Raw genomic sequence first — 19,220 nt, forward strand, 5'->3', positions numbered from 1 at the left:
TCCAGTTTGGCTGTGTAACTGCATCTCTCACATGTATTAGAGTTTGTTGGAAGGAGGATAGGATTGTCTGTGTACATAAGGCAATTGTAACATTGCCTCAAAATTCCCAGATTCACCAGCTGGACTGGAGAGTAACCCTGAAATTGACCCTTGGACATACCAGATTAGTATAGAGAACTGTTTTTGTACTGATCAGATTAGGGAAGGGAACTGAATTTTCACTAGATCAAGAAGGACCAATCGGGAGCCTAATACTTATGAGAAGTCAAGGAGGGTGTAGTGCTTTAGTTAGTGTTTCCTTATAAGAGCTGAGCAAGTGCAGGGCTTTAGAAAGAGAATATAGTGATTCATTTGAGAGTTTGAACAGTTCTAAGAGAAAAAGTGAAGAGCAGACTTTGTGGAGCCTGGAATAGTTTAAACCTGTTTAGGCGGTGCTGCACGACGCTGCTCAGTGCGCAAAACCGCACAAAAAGAGAGTTGTAGGGTTTTAAGAGAGAGGGATCAAGGAGTTTAGAATCGACCCAAAATGGCCAATAAAACTACAGCTTCTAGGCAGTAACCACTCCTCCAGGGACAGGCAGGCTGTTCAGTGTTAACCACTGCCACTGGTGAACACAGAGACTTCCCTTTAGCCCAAGCAAGCACTGGCCTTCTAGAAACTTCCAAACAGTTCAGAACAGCAAATCTGTAACTGAACTTTCTTAACTTTCAGAAAGTGGGAAAAAAGCAAGATTTTTTTTTTTTTTTTTTTGTTGTAGTTTAAAGGTAGCAGAGATACACAAGCAGCAAAATATTCACAACAGTGCAATAAATGACCCCACACTTGAGTGTGAGGCCAAATCAGGTAAAATGCAGTTTTTAGAGAAAAAAAAATGATTTTAAATTAAGTGCAACACAGGAAATGCAGTAAACAGGCTCTAGATGTGTTCCAAGTACTGTTACAGATATAAACTTTAGCAAGCCGGAAAATGCCAAAAAGTAGGCGTCAAAGCAGTAAAAAAAAAAACAGAAAATACTTAAAATCACAAAAGTGGCTCCTTTTCTTCTCTCAGCGTTTTCTCCCCTTGGTAGGTGCTTCAGCAACAACTAGCAAGCCTGGTAAGATGCCAAAACCATGAGGCAGCCAGGTTTTAAGAGAGGGATCAAGGATCTACTACTGTAGATGCTCTCACTAGACGACTGATGAATCTTATTTTGAAATGTTAGTAAAGAAATTAAGATTATGTAGTTAGGATTTTTTTTGTGTGGCTATAACTTGAAGGTCCTATGCGTATATAAATATAGTAACTAAAACAGTTAAAAGTTAAGAGTGTGCTTTAATTTAAATAGGATGTTAGCCTTCAATATGTTTCAAGAAATGTAAAAATGAGACCTTTTCTGTATACATGAATACAGAAGTAGATAATGCTATGAATTCAAGTAAGTGAATTACTAAGAATCTTGATATATGATTATAAATTTATAAGTTATATACTCACCATAATTAGGCATCTGTGTTGTCCATTTTCATTCTTCCGGAGTACTGTGTTCGGATCCAACTTGGCTGCATATTCTAAAGTTTGGATCCAGGTCTTGAGTTCCTACCCCTACCCACAATGCTCTACTTGATCCCTATTGCCTCAGATCGAGTATGCTGCCTTACCTCCCAGTTTTTCAATAGAAAAACCAAATAAACAGAAATAAAGCAAAAAGGCTGGGGAAGGGAAGGTGAGAAAAAATGAAAATGCCCAACCCAGATACCTAGTTATGGCGAGTACATAGCTTATAAATCTGATGTTGCCCTTTTCATTCCTCCTCACTAAAGGGACAGAGTCCCCAGCTAAGTAAACCTTTGGTATCCCTCATGAAAGGATATTTGAGAGCCAAAAATAATCTGTTTCTGGATATGATATCCAATTTATAGTGTGAAATAAAGTTATGGGCTTTGGATCATGTGACTGCTGCACAAATGTTGTCAAGAGAGGTCCTTGACCAAAAAGATGACGAAGTAGCCAAGGATCAAGTTGAATGAGCTTGGGGAGGTCTTTGTAATACCAAGTCTTTTTGAGAATAAATTAAATTAATGAAATACAGTCTCTAATCCATTTGGCCAGGGTAATCTTAGAAACTGCTTAATCCAGATGATTTGATGAAAAGGATATGAAAAGCTGATCTGGCCTTTTAAATGGCTTTTCTTTGTCCTGTTAAGATAAAAATGTAGTTATATATGTACATCAAGAAGATGTAGCATGTATTCTCCCTTACTGGAAACATTTGGGAAAAAATTGTAAATTAATGGACTGGTTATTACTATTTTCAGAAGCCACCTTAGGCACAAAAAAAGGGTTAGTTCATAGAGACACCCTTTGTTTACGAAAAATAATGCAAGGGGGGTTTGCTGAAAGAGCCCAGAGTTCAGAAATCCTTTTTGGTGAAGTTATTGCTTCCAGAAAGTCTGTTTTCCATGACAAAAATTATAGATCACATTTGTCTGCTGATTCAAAGGTTTGAGTCAAACATTGAACTACCGTAAGGTCCTAAGCTGGTGAGGGATCCTTTATCAGAGGTCCGAGGAGAAAAACACCCTTCGGTAAAGCTTTTCATAATCTAGAGGAAGCCAGGAGAAAGATTATTTCCTGAATGGAAATTAGAGATAGCTACAACTAAATTTTAACTATAGAAAAATTGATCCCTTGATTTAAAGGGTTGTTAGAAAAGAACTGCAGAAGTTGGGGCAAAAAAAAAAGGGTAGATGTTTTGGTTATAAGCCCAAATAGAAAACCATTTCCATTTTCTCCTATACATTTTCTTGGTAGAAGATTTTTGTAATGCTAAAATAATGTCACGAACTGGGGGAGAGAGCCTGGACTGTCTGCATATTACTGGAAAAAGAGAAACCATATGGTTAACCTGAGGGCTAGTAGGTTGTGATGTTAAATGCCTGATGGTTGAGACAGGAGATCCTGATGAGGTTCCAGTATCCATAGAGGATAACGAAGATGAGACCATACGAAGGGGAACCAAATTTGCTGGAGCCAGAAAGTAGCAATGAGGAATACAGAGCTTTTCAACCTGCTTGCCTTCTGTAAGAATTTTGGAATTAGGGGAAGAGGAGGGTAAGCATAAAGGAGACCAGACGACCAAACATGAAGCAGAGCATCTCTCAGTGACTCCCCCTGAGGGGGGATCAGAGCAAAGTACTTGCTGCATTTGCTGTTGAGGAAGGAGGCAAAAAGGTTGTAGCAAGGTAGGCCTCAAGTCTGAAGATCATGTTCATTACTAACAGGTTGAGAGACCATTCGTGAGGCATCATAATAGATCTGCTCAATTTGCCGGCCAGCACACTGTCTTTCTCTGGCATATGCATCACAATTAGGAAGTGGTCTGAAGAGATTGCCCATTCCTATACTCTCATGGCACAGGGGGGTAGGATCGGGTTTCTCCTTGCTTGTTGACGTACCAGACATCGAACATATTGTCTGTCTAAATTGCAACAGTCCCCAGAAGAAGACATTCCTGAATTGTCGGAAATGGTATAAACTGCTCATCTATAGAACATTCATATGCAATTTGTTCTCTTGGGGGGGGGGGGCACATTCCTTGGACCATCCTTCCCAAGAAATGCTCCCACCCCACTCCATTTGGGAGGCATCTATAGTCACTGTGGCAAAAGGATTCAGAACAAAGGGTCAGTCCAAAACGAGACTTTTGGACTGAATCCAACGAATGTGACATATGCAAAACTGGGTGAGTTTTATCTGAAAGGACAGGGGCTGATGCAGAATGGACTACTGTACAGCTAAGGTCCACTGGAGAAATTGCATGAAGCAGCAAAGTGCTATGGCACCTGACATCGACCACAGTGCTCAAAGCACTAATCTTACTGGAGGAGAAGGAGGAGAGAGAATATCCTATACTTGATGTCTCAAAGAAGCAATGCGGTGGAGTGGTAAAGACGCCACCCGAGTTGTAGTATTCAACAGCATTCTGATGAATTCCTGGCTCTGAACTGGAGCAAGTTGTGATTTGGCAAGACTGATTGAAATGCCCAAGGTAGTGCAAATCTGGAGCAAATAGTCCCTAGCTTGTTGAAGATGATGCCTGGAGGGGGCGGTGAGGAGTCAATCATATAAATATGGAAACACCTGGAATCCTTGCACCCTCAAGTCAGCTACTGCTACTACTGCCATGCACTTGCTTAACACCCTGTGGGCTGTGGTGAGTCCAAAAGCCAGAGCTCTGATCTGGTAATGATTAGCTCTCAGTCAAAAGCAAAGCTACCTCCTTGATCATCTGTCTATTTTTATATGACAGTACATGTCCTGAAGATCTGTGGAGCACATCCAGTTGTCTTTGTGCAGGAGCAGCAGGATGGACTGAACAATGACCATTCAGAACTTGCCTTCTTCAAACTGCTTAGATCCAAATTTGGTCTAAGGTCCCCTGTTTCCTTTGGCACCAAGAAGAAACAGGAGTAAGTTCTGAATATGCTGTGTGGTTAGGTGGGACCATCTGGATGACTTTTTATAGCAGCTTTTGTATTTCCTGTGCTGCTTCCTTCCACTGACTGGGTAGAATACAGTTTCTTCCTCTGACACAGAGGAAGAAAGGAAAAGGGTATGTAGTAACCTCTGGATATTATTCTTCACACACATTAATCTTTTATGGTATCGGCCCAGGCATCTGGGTGCAAAGAGAAATGACCCCCAACTGCCTCCAGAGCTGAACAGTTGGGCAGCACTTCAGCAGTGCTGATGGGGCCGGTCTGAAAATGAATCCCTAAACCCTGGTTCTGTGTGCCTCCTCTGCCTCTAGGGCAACATCTGCCATTAAAATTTCCTCCTCTGCCTCTTAAGGAATTGGACACTCCTGAATCTTGCAAAGCCCCCACTACCCCACCCCAAGATTTATGGAACCACATTTTAGACCGCTCTGGTTTTAGGAGCAGGTCAGTTGAGGGGTAGAAGATACCTATGGCAGACAAGGTTTTCCATCTTTTTTGCTACAGTAAGCATATTTTTAACCGATGGCCTGAACAAAAGTGGCATCAAAAGGAGCATTAATAAAAGATGTCTTAAAGGGCTCCACAAAGATGTGTAGCCACATCCAGGCATGTATCCTTATGGCAATACCTGAACTGGCAGCTAGTGAGGTGAGGTACCTTCAACTGTGTTGGAGATTAGCCTCATCGATGTGTCTGAAACAGAGTGGACAGTAGAGAGGAAGTCATTCTGAAGTCCTTCTGAAGTCCTCAGACATGGTCTCAGAGTTTGATAATTCCTTATTCAAATCTCTCTGCAGACTAGTAGAATTTGCCAAATAGTAAAGTGACCTCAGAGCAAAGGTCACTGAGGTACTCACTTTCCAAATCTGTTTAACACACTGGACACCCTGCTTGGTGGGTGGACAGAAGAGCTTTGTTTTGCTAGCTCTTTATTAGTAGCTGCTGCTACCACCATCATAGCATCAACCGGGACAGCTTTGCTCCAGTGCGGGTGGTCTGTAGGAGGAGCTAAAAATTTGTCCAGGCACTTGGGTATAGGCTCGACATGCCTGGCAGGAAACCAAATCAATAGTTCAGCAGTGGATGACCAGCCACCTTTCTGCGTAAGGATTTCTAGAATATCTCCAAAAAAGACAAGTGGTGATCTGGGGGATCCCTTTTTCCTCATCAGAATCGGTGTCTTCTGTGAGAGACTCCATGGGGGGAGTCCATGTGTAGTCCCTTACACATCCTCTTCAGAGGGACCTCCTCTGGGGGATGCTCAAGGGGAGTTACTGGACGATACAGGGAGTTCCTCTTGTTGAGCTGTCTTAAGACTAACTGGAACTGGCTATCCCTGTGGGAGAAAGTCTGATGGACTCAAAGCTTACAGCCAGTGAGAGGAAGGGGATAGGTTCTGAGGTATGAGAGAACAGCTACTATCGACAGAGAAAGTCCTTTCTACCACCTTGAATACTGAGGGATCAGGAGAAATCCTTTCCTCCCTCCTCAGTCAAAACTTCCAAAGAAGGTAGGTCTGGGCCACCCCTGCATCCAAGCCTCAAGGGAAGAATTGGATCCAAGCTGTCCAGGGCTGAGGCTCTGAGAGAAAGGGATGGATCCGACAAAAAACAGAGAGTAACCCAACCCCTCAGATCCGGTGCCAACATCTCAGCTCAGAGACCCGTACTTATCAGGGAGTATTGGAGCAGAGCAAGTCAGGGAAATTAGAGTGGAGGAAGGTACTAGCCTTGGATCCAATGCCAAACCTCACAGATCTTGAATCCAGGGAGTCCAAAACCACAGGTTGAATCAAAGGAGGAGAAACAATGGACTTAGTAGAAACACTCCAGAATCCAGTAGGGGATGGAGCTGGACGAATCCCTATCTGGATCTGAGCTCTGAGGAATTTATGCATCATCCTATTCATATCCACTTCTGACAAACTTCTGCAAGACCTAGAACATGATGTGGAAGGGGGTCAAGAGTGTTTCTTCAGAGTTTGAAATAGTTGAGTGGGCAGAGAAGGGGAAACAGGTTAAATTGTGTACTTTGGCATATGGCTTCTATGAGCTGAACTGGGTTCTCGGATCCGAAGTAGTAGAAGATAATACGAGGGATATGACAATAAGAGTCGATCCTTTCAGAACCAATGAAGGCTTTGGATCCAAGAAAAGTCCAGGAGGTTTTGGATCCAAATTTTTTCTGCTTTTTTTCCAACGGTTCTGATGAAACCCTTGGGGACTTTGGAGGCATACCTCTCAACTTCTTGGAGCAAGAAATCTAGATGAAGGCATAAATAATGTGGGGACAAAGGCTCAAAAATACGGAATTTTTAAATATTGCTCTTACAAACTTAGAAAGATGATAAAATAGCAGGTTTTGCATTAGCATGAATTTTCTGAAAGGTAGGAAGTCTGAATTTCAAATGCTTGTCATTTTCTGACTTCACTAATCAAAATTTGCGAACGATTTGCCAGAAACCCGCAATTTTATGAGAAGCAGACCAAAAATAAGAGGCAAAAATCTGGACATTCTGTGAAAATCTGTACAGTTGAGAGGTATGTTTGGAGGAGACCTCTTTCTGGCACCGAAAAAACGGATTTGGACATTTTAGAGTGGGTTTGAGCCCGAGAAGAATCAGGAAGTAATCCTTTAAGTATGACTGTCACACCTGTCCGATAACACTTTAGGATTAAAAGCATCACAAACAGAACAGGCTGTGTTGAGATGGCCCAAGTCCTAGACAATACACACATTTCTTGTGGGCACCCGAGTTTGGGATCTTATGCCAAGAAGTGCACTATTTATATCCAGTTGTTTTCTCCAACATAGTTAAAATGAAAAATACCAGAGAGTTAAACAACTTTTTTTTTTTAATTAGTAGCTGTTCGAAGGGAGAAGAAAATACCAGCTATGGTATTCTAAAGAAAATACCCAAAATGTTAAGGGGAAAAAACAGGAATAACAACAAAGGTATGAAGAGTACTCAAATTGTGAGTAGAGACTCAAGAAAAGTGCAGAAAAAAAATAATAAGAGGGAGGATACAGAAAGAAGGCTAACAAGTTTTAAGAAGAACTATATCAAATTAACTAGCAAGTACTAGATGAAAAACTGCTTAGTATGCTTGAGAGCAGAACCTACATCTAATCAAAATGGCAGTAAACAAGATTTGAGGCAATGGGGATAAAGCAGAGCATTGAGTAGAGGAAGGAGCTCAAGAGCTGGATCTGAAATCTAGTATATGCAGCCAAGTCAGACCAGAGGATCGGATCCGAAGCCATTAGTGAGGAAGAATGAAAAGTACATCAGATCCATTGTTATTGCTGTTAATTTCCGATATGTCTGACTGGGGCTTGATATATTTGATTTAAAAAAATTGTCATGTACAATTTCAAATGTAGAGCACTGTGTATTAGTTTTGTCATACAGTTTATATTTTCATTAGCTTGTTCAGAGATGGATGTAGTTTTTAAGAAGCTAAGTTATGATTACGTTTCTGTGCATGATTATGAGGAAGCATTTTAACAAGTTTGATTAGTCAGTATATTTAACTATATACATTATTAATTTGATACAATTTATATGGGACAATTATCTAGACTGTGTGTGGGATTAACTGTATTATCCTGGAAGAAATTACGATTACCCAGTGTGTGAAAGTATAAAGTAGGTCTTGGCATATTTGGTCCTCCTATAGATATGTTCATACATTTTCATGAGGCTTTTAGCACATTTGATTTTTAGGGGACACCGCATGAGTTCAAAAGTGATAAAGAAATGGATGAAATATACCACAGAGGGAAAATAAGTATTACGTACATGATGTATTAATAACCTGCTTTCTTAAATCAGTAGTGTTTTGTGATTTATACCCTGAGGAGATGACAGGCTGCTGTAATGTTAACTACTGTGATGTGATGCAATTACTCTTGTACAAAGTTGATAACTGTTATGAAGTGCCTCCTGTTGGTTGTGCTGATGGATAGAATGACTTAAAATACCACTTGTGGAAAGAATAGCACTACATGCAAGAAAATGTGTGTGATGTATTTATCTGTGCTTATTTTATATGCATGGCTGAGAATTATATGCTTTGGAGGTGATAAATCATATGGGGTGAGTTCCATGACTATGTTCTTAAGTTACAGTTAATGGTGCTAATATTTTGAACTATTCTGCTCTGTTCCATTGCTTTGCACTTTTAAGTTTGTTTTGGGACCTTATAGTCTTGTATTTTTATTAACAGTTGTAGGAAGATTGTGCTTCTGCATTGTTATGCACTATTTCCACAAGCAGAACTTCTTGTAAAAGCTACCCATTTGTAAAAACCCTGCTGGCCCATACTCTTATAGTTTAATTCACAGTTGGGGCAGAGCTGCATATTCCTGCAAGATTTTCAGCCTTAGTCATTTATTATTTCATTTTTTTTAATAAACAGTGTCGATGGTAAATTTCTGTATCGTCTGGCGCCTTAAAGTGCAGTAGGTCAATTGTGATAGGATTGTCTCTGCTCCAATGTGTGCTCCTGTGCTTTTATATTCTGCTCATCTTTTACCTGCTTTAACTTGCATTCGGTGTCTGCCCAATCCCCCACTAACACATTAAGCTACATTTTCTGAAAGAACTCCAATATTCCCTTTGATTGCCTACCTATCTAGCTAGCATTATAGGTTTTCCCTAACACTCCCAGTCTTACTGCTGCTGCTGTTTATGAAAAAGCTGCGTCTCTGGCCTCTACCCCTTATAATAATCTGATTTCCAAAGTCCCCCCCCCAACTTCATTCATTGCCATAGACTGTTGTAGAAGCTTTTTTACGTATTCTTCCAACCTACTGTTTTCCATAGTTCCACGATACAAAATTCCCACCGAGCAAACCAGTATTACTCTTGCATAAACCTCCTTTACTACATATAGCCTCCTACTCATTTTCCTGGAGCTTAGCAAAGCTTGGAATGCAAGCCCGAATTCACTAAGTGTTTTACTTGTACCTAGTGCTTTCCAGGCTAAGTTAAATATATCTTTTATTGCTAAATCACACTTCTGTTATTATGAGGGAGTGCTACTGTTTTCTGCTTTTGGGTGTACATTTCGAATTTTTCTTTTTTTTGTAAAAAAAAATACATATGATATATATATATATATATATATATATATATATATTTACTGTTCTTCCTCTCACTGCTCCTGCCTTAAGACTTGTCTTGCAATTGACTTCAGCAAGGGATTTCTAGCTAGCTGTTTAACTGGTTTGTGGTAGCATTGCACTTGTGGGTCTCCTATTGTGTTTTTAGGTTATGAGGACTAGGTTTATTCATCTTGTGGCAGGTGGTGTTTGCCTGGTCTATCCCAGTTGGGAAATGCACTGAAGTACTCAGTGTAGTCAATTTCCCTGGCCAGAGGGGTCATTGGCTAGTATTCTGTGCTGCTATAAATTTTGCGCATTTGCATGGGAAAGCAGTGCCCTGTACAGTACCAAACACCTAAAAAGTATGGCTCATAGAACTGTACCATGTAAAGCAGAAATATAGTGCAAATACCTTGAGCGCTAACAAGCTTAGAGCAGCTAGTTGTGAGTCAACAGGCAATACCTAAAGATTTAGTTGAGTTTAGTACTCTGTTAACATTAAGGTTAGTAGAATTTAGTACTGTTTAGCATAATCTGCACCAACAAAGCACCCTTAACAGCCCTCTAACCCCAAATACACCACCCCCTTGTAACTTACAAATCAAAGGACTGGACAGTATGAGTATGCAGTTTACTAACTTCTCTGAAGCCAGCTTTGTGGATATGGGCATCTTGAAACAATGCAGCAATTGTCGCATGTATACTGACAACCAATTAATTCTTAAAGAAGTAGACAGACATGACATTGGAGGCTAAACTCTCATATAAAAGGGCACATAAGGTTCTCAAAACCATGCACACAATACCCACCTCACATAGCACACAACATTCACAGAATGTATGCTGAGGCACTTAAAAGCAATCTTCCTAAGCAAAGATAGTTTAGATCACCATTGTCAAAACCTAAAGACACTCAAACAATTACCCACCACATATACTGTCATCCTCAGTGGAGCTCCATACACTAAGCCCAGGGCAAGCAAACACTTCCCAGGACGGTCTTCATAGAGGACTCCATTGTAAGATACACTGATGACCCTCTAACCAGGCTGAACGATAAGATAACTTAGTTGCTTATATGCTGCCAGGAGCTGTCAAATCATGTATGCACTCAAGTCACTACACCACAGGTACCAGTAATAGCAAAACAAAGATTGATTTTAACAGCTGGCTGTTTCTCTGGTATCATTCTAAGGAGATCCAATATTTGTCAAGCTTGGAATGACATGGTTGGCAGACCACATTCCTATGCCAAAGACGGCCTTGCACCTTTCTCCTCTAGGCTTTTGAATAATAGCTAAAACTTTATCCAGTCCAATAGCGCCTTTTAGGCAGTGCCAAACTGACAAACCTACTGACATAGCAAATTCAACTCAAATGAACTTCAAGGTGTTTTTGCTCAATGCCAGAAGCCTAAACAAACAAAAACAAAAACTACACACACTTCCAAGCCCTCATCACACTTGAGAATATCGACATCTGGGCAGTTAGTGAGATGGTTTAAAGTGGCAGAGAGTACCCCAGCAGTACAAGGTTTCAGTGCCTTCCACTCAGACCAGTAGCAGTACAGAGAAGGGCTAAAGGAGAAAGTGTCTCAATATACATCAATAACAAGCATACACAGGCTGGTCAAACATGATAATAGGCTGAAGTTCCTTCATGTGCAGATCACCATAGACAAAATCCTGATCCATATTCTAGTCAGCTACAGATCACCCCATCATGTCTCAAGAAGCTCTCAGTGCATACTTGGACCTATCAGGAACACTCATCATCCAACCTAACACCATACTCATGGGAGATTAATTACCTCTCTATAGACTGGGAATACTAAACAGCCTCAAACCCACAGGTACAGAGATTCCTGGACTTTGTAAACACAAAAACAAAAAATCCCCTGACCAAATAGTGAATATACCCACTAGAGGCTCCAACATACTGGGACCTGAAACTTACAAATATGGGAGAAGTCTGCACTTCCCCAGTGTCGCATCCTCCCTGGTAAGATCAGACCATAAAGCTGTCCTTCAAAACCAACTCCAAAATCCCATTAAAACCAGTAACAGTTAGGAACTTTTCTATTAAGTGATGGATTGTCAAAATTCAATGCCCCTCCAGACCCGAAGAACACAGCAGCCTATGCTGAATTGCTCTCAGAAACTCTGTGCAACCATGCTAACAGCTGCACAGAAGCTGCTGTATCTACAAGAATCAAGCAGAGGTCTATAAACAAACCACCCTGGTGGCATCCCAAATTAAACAGGATATATTAAAAAAGAGAAAGAAATGGCAAAAATCAGGAAGAGTAATTCCCATAAAGACAAACTTTCTCATCAAACAAAACAGGCAACTAAGAGGCCTACTTAGGTAACACAAAGCCAACTTTGAGGTTAAGAGTGCCTTCCAGTTGAAAGATAACCATAAGGCCTGCTACAGCTATGTTAGAAACCTCAAGGGGAGCCCACAGTAATGTGCTGAACTGGTGGTTAATGGTGCCACATTCAGTCTGATGATATGGCAAGCCTGTTAATGGACAAATTAATTTCCAAGTTTACCCCCGTCACCCCAACCATCCCCTCAAAAATGCTCTTAAACATAACTCCTCCAACTATAACTAGGGAGGAAGTATTGGCTGCACTCACTAAAGCCAAGAACACAGCCGCAGTAGGTCCTGATAACATCCCACAATGACTCCAGAATTTGTCTAAAGTATGATGCATCAGGACCCCTGGAGTCATTAACTACAGTCTTAAAACAGGCTTTGTGCCATGTAAATGGAGGGCCACAATGGTCATACTCCTTCATAAGGAAAGACCTTCAACAGATCCTGGAAACTACAGACCTATGAGTCTGACCGATGGTCTTCTTTGCAAAGCCAAGGGAAGAATTATCATGGAAATCAACAACAAAGACAGGGGAGACCTCCAGACACTGGATGCATCCCAGTTTGGTTTTAACAAAGGAAGGTCATGCTTACTGAATCTGGAGAACATCTTTGAAAATGTCAGTAAGGCGATGAATGAGTGGAAAATGGTGCATACTGCCTTCCTAGATCTGGCTAAAACATTTGATACAATACCATCTTGGGCATTGCCAACAAACTTAAGGCAACTAGGTATAACCCACATTTTAATGCTCTGGATAGCTAGCTGGCTCACTGATAGGACCCAGGAAGTCAGCCACCACCAGAGAGAGGTTGGTCACCAGTGGAGTCCCCCAGAACTCTGTGATGGGCCCACTCTTTGGCATCTACTTCTCAGGTGTCAAAGCTAACGTCAAAGGACTTTGATTGACCAAGTTCACTGCAAACTGGGAACAGTCACAGAATCCCTCCAAGATGAGAACATCCTTTAGGAAGGGCTAATATAGACAAATGCTTGGTGCCAAAATCATGGCTTAAAACTCAATACCAAGAAATGCATTACAGTACCTTTTGGGACAGCTGCCACCCAGGGTAATTAACTCATCAGTAATACACCATTAAAACTGATTCACTAGTCAGGGATCTGAAAACTCATTTAGATAGTAACCTTTTCTTCCACCAGATTGTGTCTATGGCGGTAAGACGATCCTTCTATATTACTCAACTTATAAGCAATGGCATGACATCTAGGTCATTATACTAGTGTACTCTGTTCTCATCAGACCCATCATAGTGTATAATGTCTATTTTGGTAAGTAACTGACCAGACACATGCAGCAACTGGAACATCCACAAGGGTTCCTTACAAAAAGGCACAGGGAGCAAACAATGTCCTACACTGATCGCCTCACAGCATTGTCAAACTACACAGCATCATTCAGACTTCTGAGAGGTGATCTTTGCCTGGTACACAGGGCATCCCTGGACCCTTTTTTATGAAAATTTTGAATATCCACAAAACAATCAGAATTAGATTAAAAGGTCTTAATTTTGTTACATAAATAGGACATGCTGGAGAAAGACAGATCTATTTCACAGAGAATTACCATTCTCTGGAACAGGCTTCCCAAACACGTGAAGCACAGTTCCTCCCTATCCCTTTTAAGCCCAGTTTGGACCAGTGGATGGGTTAAGTGGAACTTCGCCCCTGGCCTGGTTCCTGTGTCTCTGATGGACAGAGGCAGTCAGTAAATAACCACCTATATAAATCCAATTTGGGAATCACATTTAGGTTGCAAGGCTATGCTTATAAGGGCCCTGGTGGTTGTTAGCCTAGCATACATCTATAAATCTATAAACCTATAAAGGCTTGCTGTATGAAGTTTAAGTAACTACTATAAGTTACAAGTAAGATGATTTATAGGATTAAAGGGATTTGAAAGATGCACTCCAGAAACACTGATTTGGTGTACAGAAGACACTAGAGCATGGCTTTTCAGCATTAAGTTGTCCTACACAAATAGGCCAGACATTATGTTGCCTGTAAGCAGATAAAGGGTTTTATAGGAGAGATGGAAGTAAGCACCATCAATATTCTCAAAAAATAGGATTATGTTCTAGATGAATCCAGTCGAGACAAGACATTTTAACACGAGTGATGGGAAAACAATATTGTTAGAAGTCATTACAGATTGATGGGCGTTATACTTCTAAGAGGTAAACAAAGATTTTTATAATACTGTTAGCATGTAGAAACTAGGATCTGATTAAAGATAAACTGGAATACTGGTGAGATTTGAGAAGGAAGAATGACAATACAATACATAAAGCAAATACAATAAGTTCTTCTTGGTTTGTATTTGAATTTTGTTATAACATGATATGGGACTCTTTGGACAGTTACATAGACACAGATATGTCTACTGCACATCTTTAATAGTTGGGCTTGGTTACAAAGTTTAATGTTTAGTCTGGCACCTTTGTATACAAAAGTTGTTACATGTATGATGACCATTTCACTACTGTCTATATCCAGAGTAATGTTCATTGGACTGAAATTAATATTTTAGTTATTTAGTGGTTTAATTAGGTCTGGATTTAACTATCATGATGTTTGAATGGCTTATTAAATATAAATAACATTACATAAAAGGAAATACATTCAAAAAGGAAAGCTTGGTACTGGGATTAGTCCTGCTCAATGTATAATCAACATTCAAAACCATTGCACCAAAATCAGTGCAGTGAGAAGCTACTTTCTGGGAATATGTAGACTAGCCAGGTCAGCAAAGATTTAATATACAGGCACATTTAAACACTGTGGTGGTGGGCATCTAAGGGAAATCATGCATTCTAACAAGTGAGGTAATTTGCATGATGTAGTGCAAAGTAAAATAGCACTGGTAAATACTAGCAGATGTCTGAGGCGCAGAACACAGATAATTGATAACAGAAATGGGGAACTCATCCTTCCAAAGTAAGGCTGCACCTGACTAATTGTGCCCAATTGTAACTGTAAACAGAAGAAATTAGGTAGATAAAATGTATGTAATTTACTCTGGAAAGGGGGACAGAAAGGTTGAATTACAATGCAAGACTTGGATAACTGGACAACTGGGGGTATGAAAGAGAGACAAGAGGAAAGGGAGACTGACTAAGAAGCCAACACTGTTATAGCTGCCTGAATGATGTCCATTCTGAATTATTCTTATTTACATACTGGGCATAGCCAGGATAGAAGAATGAATGGCCTCAACTGCTGGGGGTGGTCACCACACATGGTGGCAGAAAGTTTAGCAAAAAAAACTCAAGGTCAGCCATTAGAAGGACGAACATATGGGGAAAAAGAGTTAAGAATCCAAGTCTTGTCTCATTTTCATGGGTAGAATAGTCATACATCTGCCTACTCCAATGAGGGCTCATCAAGAGGTGAAGATGGAGAAGGTGAGGATGGTAGTAGGGGTGGATGCACAAAGCTTTGCCATTAGTCTAACCTCAGCACATATGTGACACCCCTTAATGGCACAACTTCAGAACAAAGAAGCAGTAATCCTGGTTAGCACAAAGACATGCTTGAGGCCATTCAGTACAAGCCTATCACTTGTCTAAAAATAATTAAAGATACTGCTTTGAATATAATCTCACAGTAATTGGTAATGTGAGGGGTGGACTGATATAATACAGCAGATAAACGTTCAGTTCTACACCTATCCCAATATACAGGGAGGTTTAGAGACAGCCTGTACAATCCAGGTTGCATACAACATTCTACTGCAACTTTGTATGCCAAGAACTTGAATGTGTCACACTTGCAAATAATTTAAGAGAACAAACAAGGTAAAAAAATTACTGAAAAAGAAAAGGTTTACACTATGCCCCAGAATCTAAAGTATTTAGAGGCTGGGACAGTAGCTGACATTTAAAGCATTTAGGACCTGGTTAAGCTGCTAATAATAAATTGTTAAAATTACATACAGACTTACCGTGGCTTTCCTTCTGCTGTACATGTCATTTCAAATGCTTCACCTTCCCTTGTAAGGCCTTGTGGAAAGTTAACAGAAATCTTCACTTTAGGTTTATCTGTAAAGTCAGCAATGAGAAAAAAAGGAAAACACAATTAACTAACATATACATATGCAACAGCATATAAATGCAAAGTTCTTATATTTGCATAAAGAAGATCAAGAATCTAACATCTATAAATCCATTAAGTATGAGAAAACAAAGCCCTGTGGGTCACAAAATGGTTGCATTTTGTACATTACGACCACTGCTCTGGCTACTGATTCAGGCCAGGGGAAAAAATCAGAGCAATGCAAAGCTGGGGTGCTTGTAGAAAGGCAAAGGGCAAACTAACCTTTGTCTGGGATGCTATAAATACTATCTGTAAATATAGCAAGGTTAGATCGAATCAATGATTAAATAAGCTACTGGTGGTGTGAAAACAGTAAAACAGATACTATTGGAGAACACACACAGCAGAATCATAAGCTGTTTGAGGCATCCAACTTGCATCAAAGTTTAGTTAGGAAGGACAACCTAAAAGTGAGCAATTAAAACAACGAACAAAACTGAAGTAGGGAAAGAAACAGCATCATTACAGGGAGAGTAAAGGGAGTGAAAAAGGGAGCAACAGACCAGGAGACAATGAAATAAAGAATTGAGGACTTCAGGAAAGTGTATACAAGAGAGATTCAACTGCAAGCTGTACTTAGTAGCATTTGTATAGAATGGAGGGATGAGAAAGAGAGACAAGTAGTGACAGTTAGGGACAGTGATGTGGTAATACGAGATTCAGCATGAAGAGATGGAGCAGGAAAAGCAAAACTGGTAAAAAAGAAGTACTGCATACTTAGTATGGGATAAAAAGGCCACGTGGAAAAGAAGAAAGATGATGATGAGAGGAGAAAACAGACATAATCACCTTGGGTCTGGTAAGGGTTTATCTTTAAGTTGCTGCACTATAAAGTTCACTGCATGGAGGAGATGAGGATAGATCTAAACAAAATTACTTAACAAAAAAGTAGGAAAATTTTAATCGCTGCTTAACCAAAACTTTTAGCAATGAAATGGCACTTGTCTTCATCTAGTGTTTAAACTGAGAGGGTAATGAAGGATCTTGTAGCTCAAGCTGCATTTAAGCAGTCTACTCCCCACCAAACCAGTTAAGGGAATATATCTGACGTAGTCCTAAGTAATGCATGTGGAATTAGACTGGTTAAGGTGACAACCACGGAATAACTGCCATGCATTCGTTGAACCTCATATACCTTTGGAATCTGCTATCAGATGGCACACGGATCTGAGATCAAAGCAGGACACATTTCCATCTGAGGAAATCCCACTGCTTAAAAGAGGAGTCTGGTAGGACACAAGAAGAGAGGGCATTGTGGGGTGTCATTTAAAGCAGGAACTGAAATACTTCAAGTTAGATAACAGAGGAAAACGTATGAGATAAGGAGACACCAGCCTACTTAGATAAATACTTAAAGACGGAGCCTACACAAGGCTGAGATGTATGGAAGAAAATACGTAAACATCCTTTAAGTCGTAAAATGGAACTACTACCTTCCAACAAAGCTAAGATATCACTAAAGTAGAATTCAACTAGTAACGGACAAAATATATTTTTTCAGAAACAATGAAAATAGGACAATTAAGAGATTGGCTAGATAAAAGTGAAAATATGATTAGCTTTTTTCACCTAAATACAAATGAACAACAAAGCAGTGCACCACCATTAGAAAACAGAAGAGGTATGATATAGGACAAATAGAATGATCAAGGGTCTAAGTAAGAGGCTGACAAACTGAAAGGTCTACAGAGAAATAAGGCTCTTTGAGATGCAGAAACATAGCTCTACAAGTGTTACGATAGGAGCAATATAGTGCTCAGTGAGTTACCTACAGCATTTTACAAGTCTTTCATTAGTAAATGCATATTGATAATTGTGTTTTCTCTATACAAGGTGAAATTAGCTTATTACATTTCCATTCCAAGGAAGTGCACAGAAAAGATTTTGCATGGTAGGCTGGTGTAGCTCCTAAAGGCCAATTCCCTGGCAGATGAGAGAACATGACTGCACAAAGCACAGGTCTTTCTAGTTCAGTTTGAGTAAAGTCCTACAAATATATCATAGTAGTAAAAAAACAAGGGAAGCCTTGCTAATGTGCAGTACCCAGACTTGAGCAAAGTCTCCAACTCTGTGCCTCAAAGTAGACTGGTAGGGCATAGAAGTGGAGTACAAAATAGTGTAGTCTGCAATCTACCCATATGGAAGCAGACTATGGTTTAGATATGAAGACTGGCGAGGAAAGTCAGTACATAGCAGCTTGTCACAATGTTCACTATGGTGACATTACCTCTGCCAAATATCTAAAGCAGAGTGACCAAGATCAGCTTGTATACTGATGCAGACAAATGGTGAGCAGCTCTGGATGGAGGGGGTGGTCCTAATCTTCCAGAAGGCATGCACTAGCTTAAATAATGGAAAAATGTTGTGATCTAATTAAAATAGAGCTAAGCTTACTATCTTGCAGGTAAGAAACAATGAAAAACAAATAGTCTTGTGCTGGTGAGGGAGAACTGTAAAACATAAGCTAACTCATGCTGTGAAATATGACACGGCAGTGATAAAGCAAAGGTTAACAATGTGCTGAAGGGCATGTAATGGGGAGTGAATTCCAGAAATGCTGAGGTCAGCCTTTTACTGGAAAGGACATCAGTAAGACCACATATAAATCACCACATGCAGTTTTGAAGCATAGAAAAAAAGGAACACAGCAGCAAAAACAACAGCAAAGCAGCACAGCAAAGACAGCAAATACAATGAAGAACAAAGACTAGGAACCCAATGCATAAAATTTATTCCTCTCTGATGTCTAGGCATACACTGCATTCTTGGAGTATATATATATATATATATATATATATATATATATATATATATATATATATATATATATCTATGTACACACACACATATATATATATATATATATATATATATATATATATACACACACACATATATATATATATATATATATAAATACACACACACACATATATATATATATATACACACACACATATATATATATATATATATATATATATATATATATACACACATACACACACACATATATATATATATATATATATATATATATATATACACACACACACATATATATATATATATATATATATATATATTTATTTATTTATTTTTTACATTTTATTATTTATTTTTATTTTTAT

At 39.6% G+C, this 19,220-nt stretch overlaps 1 protein-coding gene across 5 annotated transcripts in view; it reads right to left on the reverse strand.

Moving 5' to 3' along the window:
• CADM1 (cell adhesion molecule 1) overlaps positions 1–19,220 on the reverse strand; it is a 1,905,513-nt gene that overhangs the window by 428,613 nt on the left and 1,457,680 nt on the right. For all 5 annotated transcript variants that reach the window (XM_044081147.1, XM_044081146.1, XM_044081145.1 and 2 more), the window contains one exon: positions 15,938–16,034. In XM_044081147.1, the coding sequence (XP_043937082.1) occupies positions 15,938–16,034 (97 nt within the window). The remainder of the gene's footprint in view (positions 1–15,937; positions 16,035–19,220) is intronic.

This window comes from Protopterus annectens, chromosome 8.part0 (genome assembly GCF_019279795.1).
Source record: "Protopterus annectens isolate FY-2018-M chromosome 8.part0, PAN1.0, whole genome shotgun sequence".
Classification (NCBI taxonomy): Eukaryota; Metazoa; Chordata; order Ceratodontiformes; family Protopteridae; genus Protopterus; species Protopterus annectens.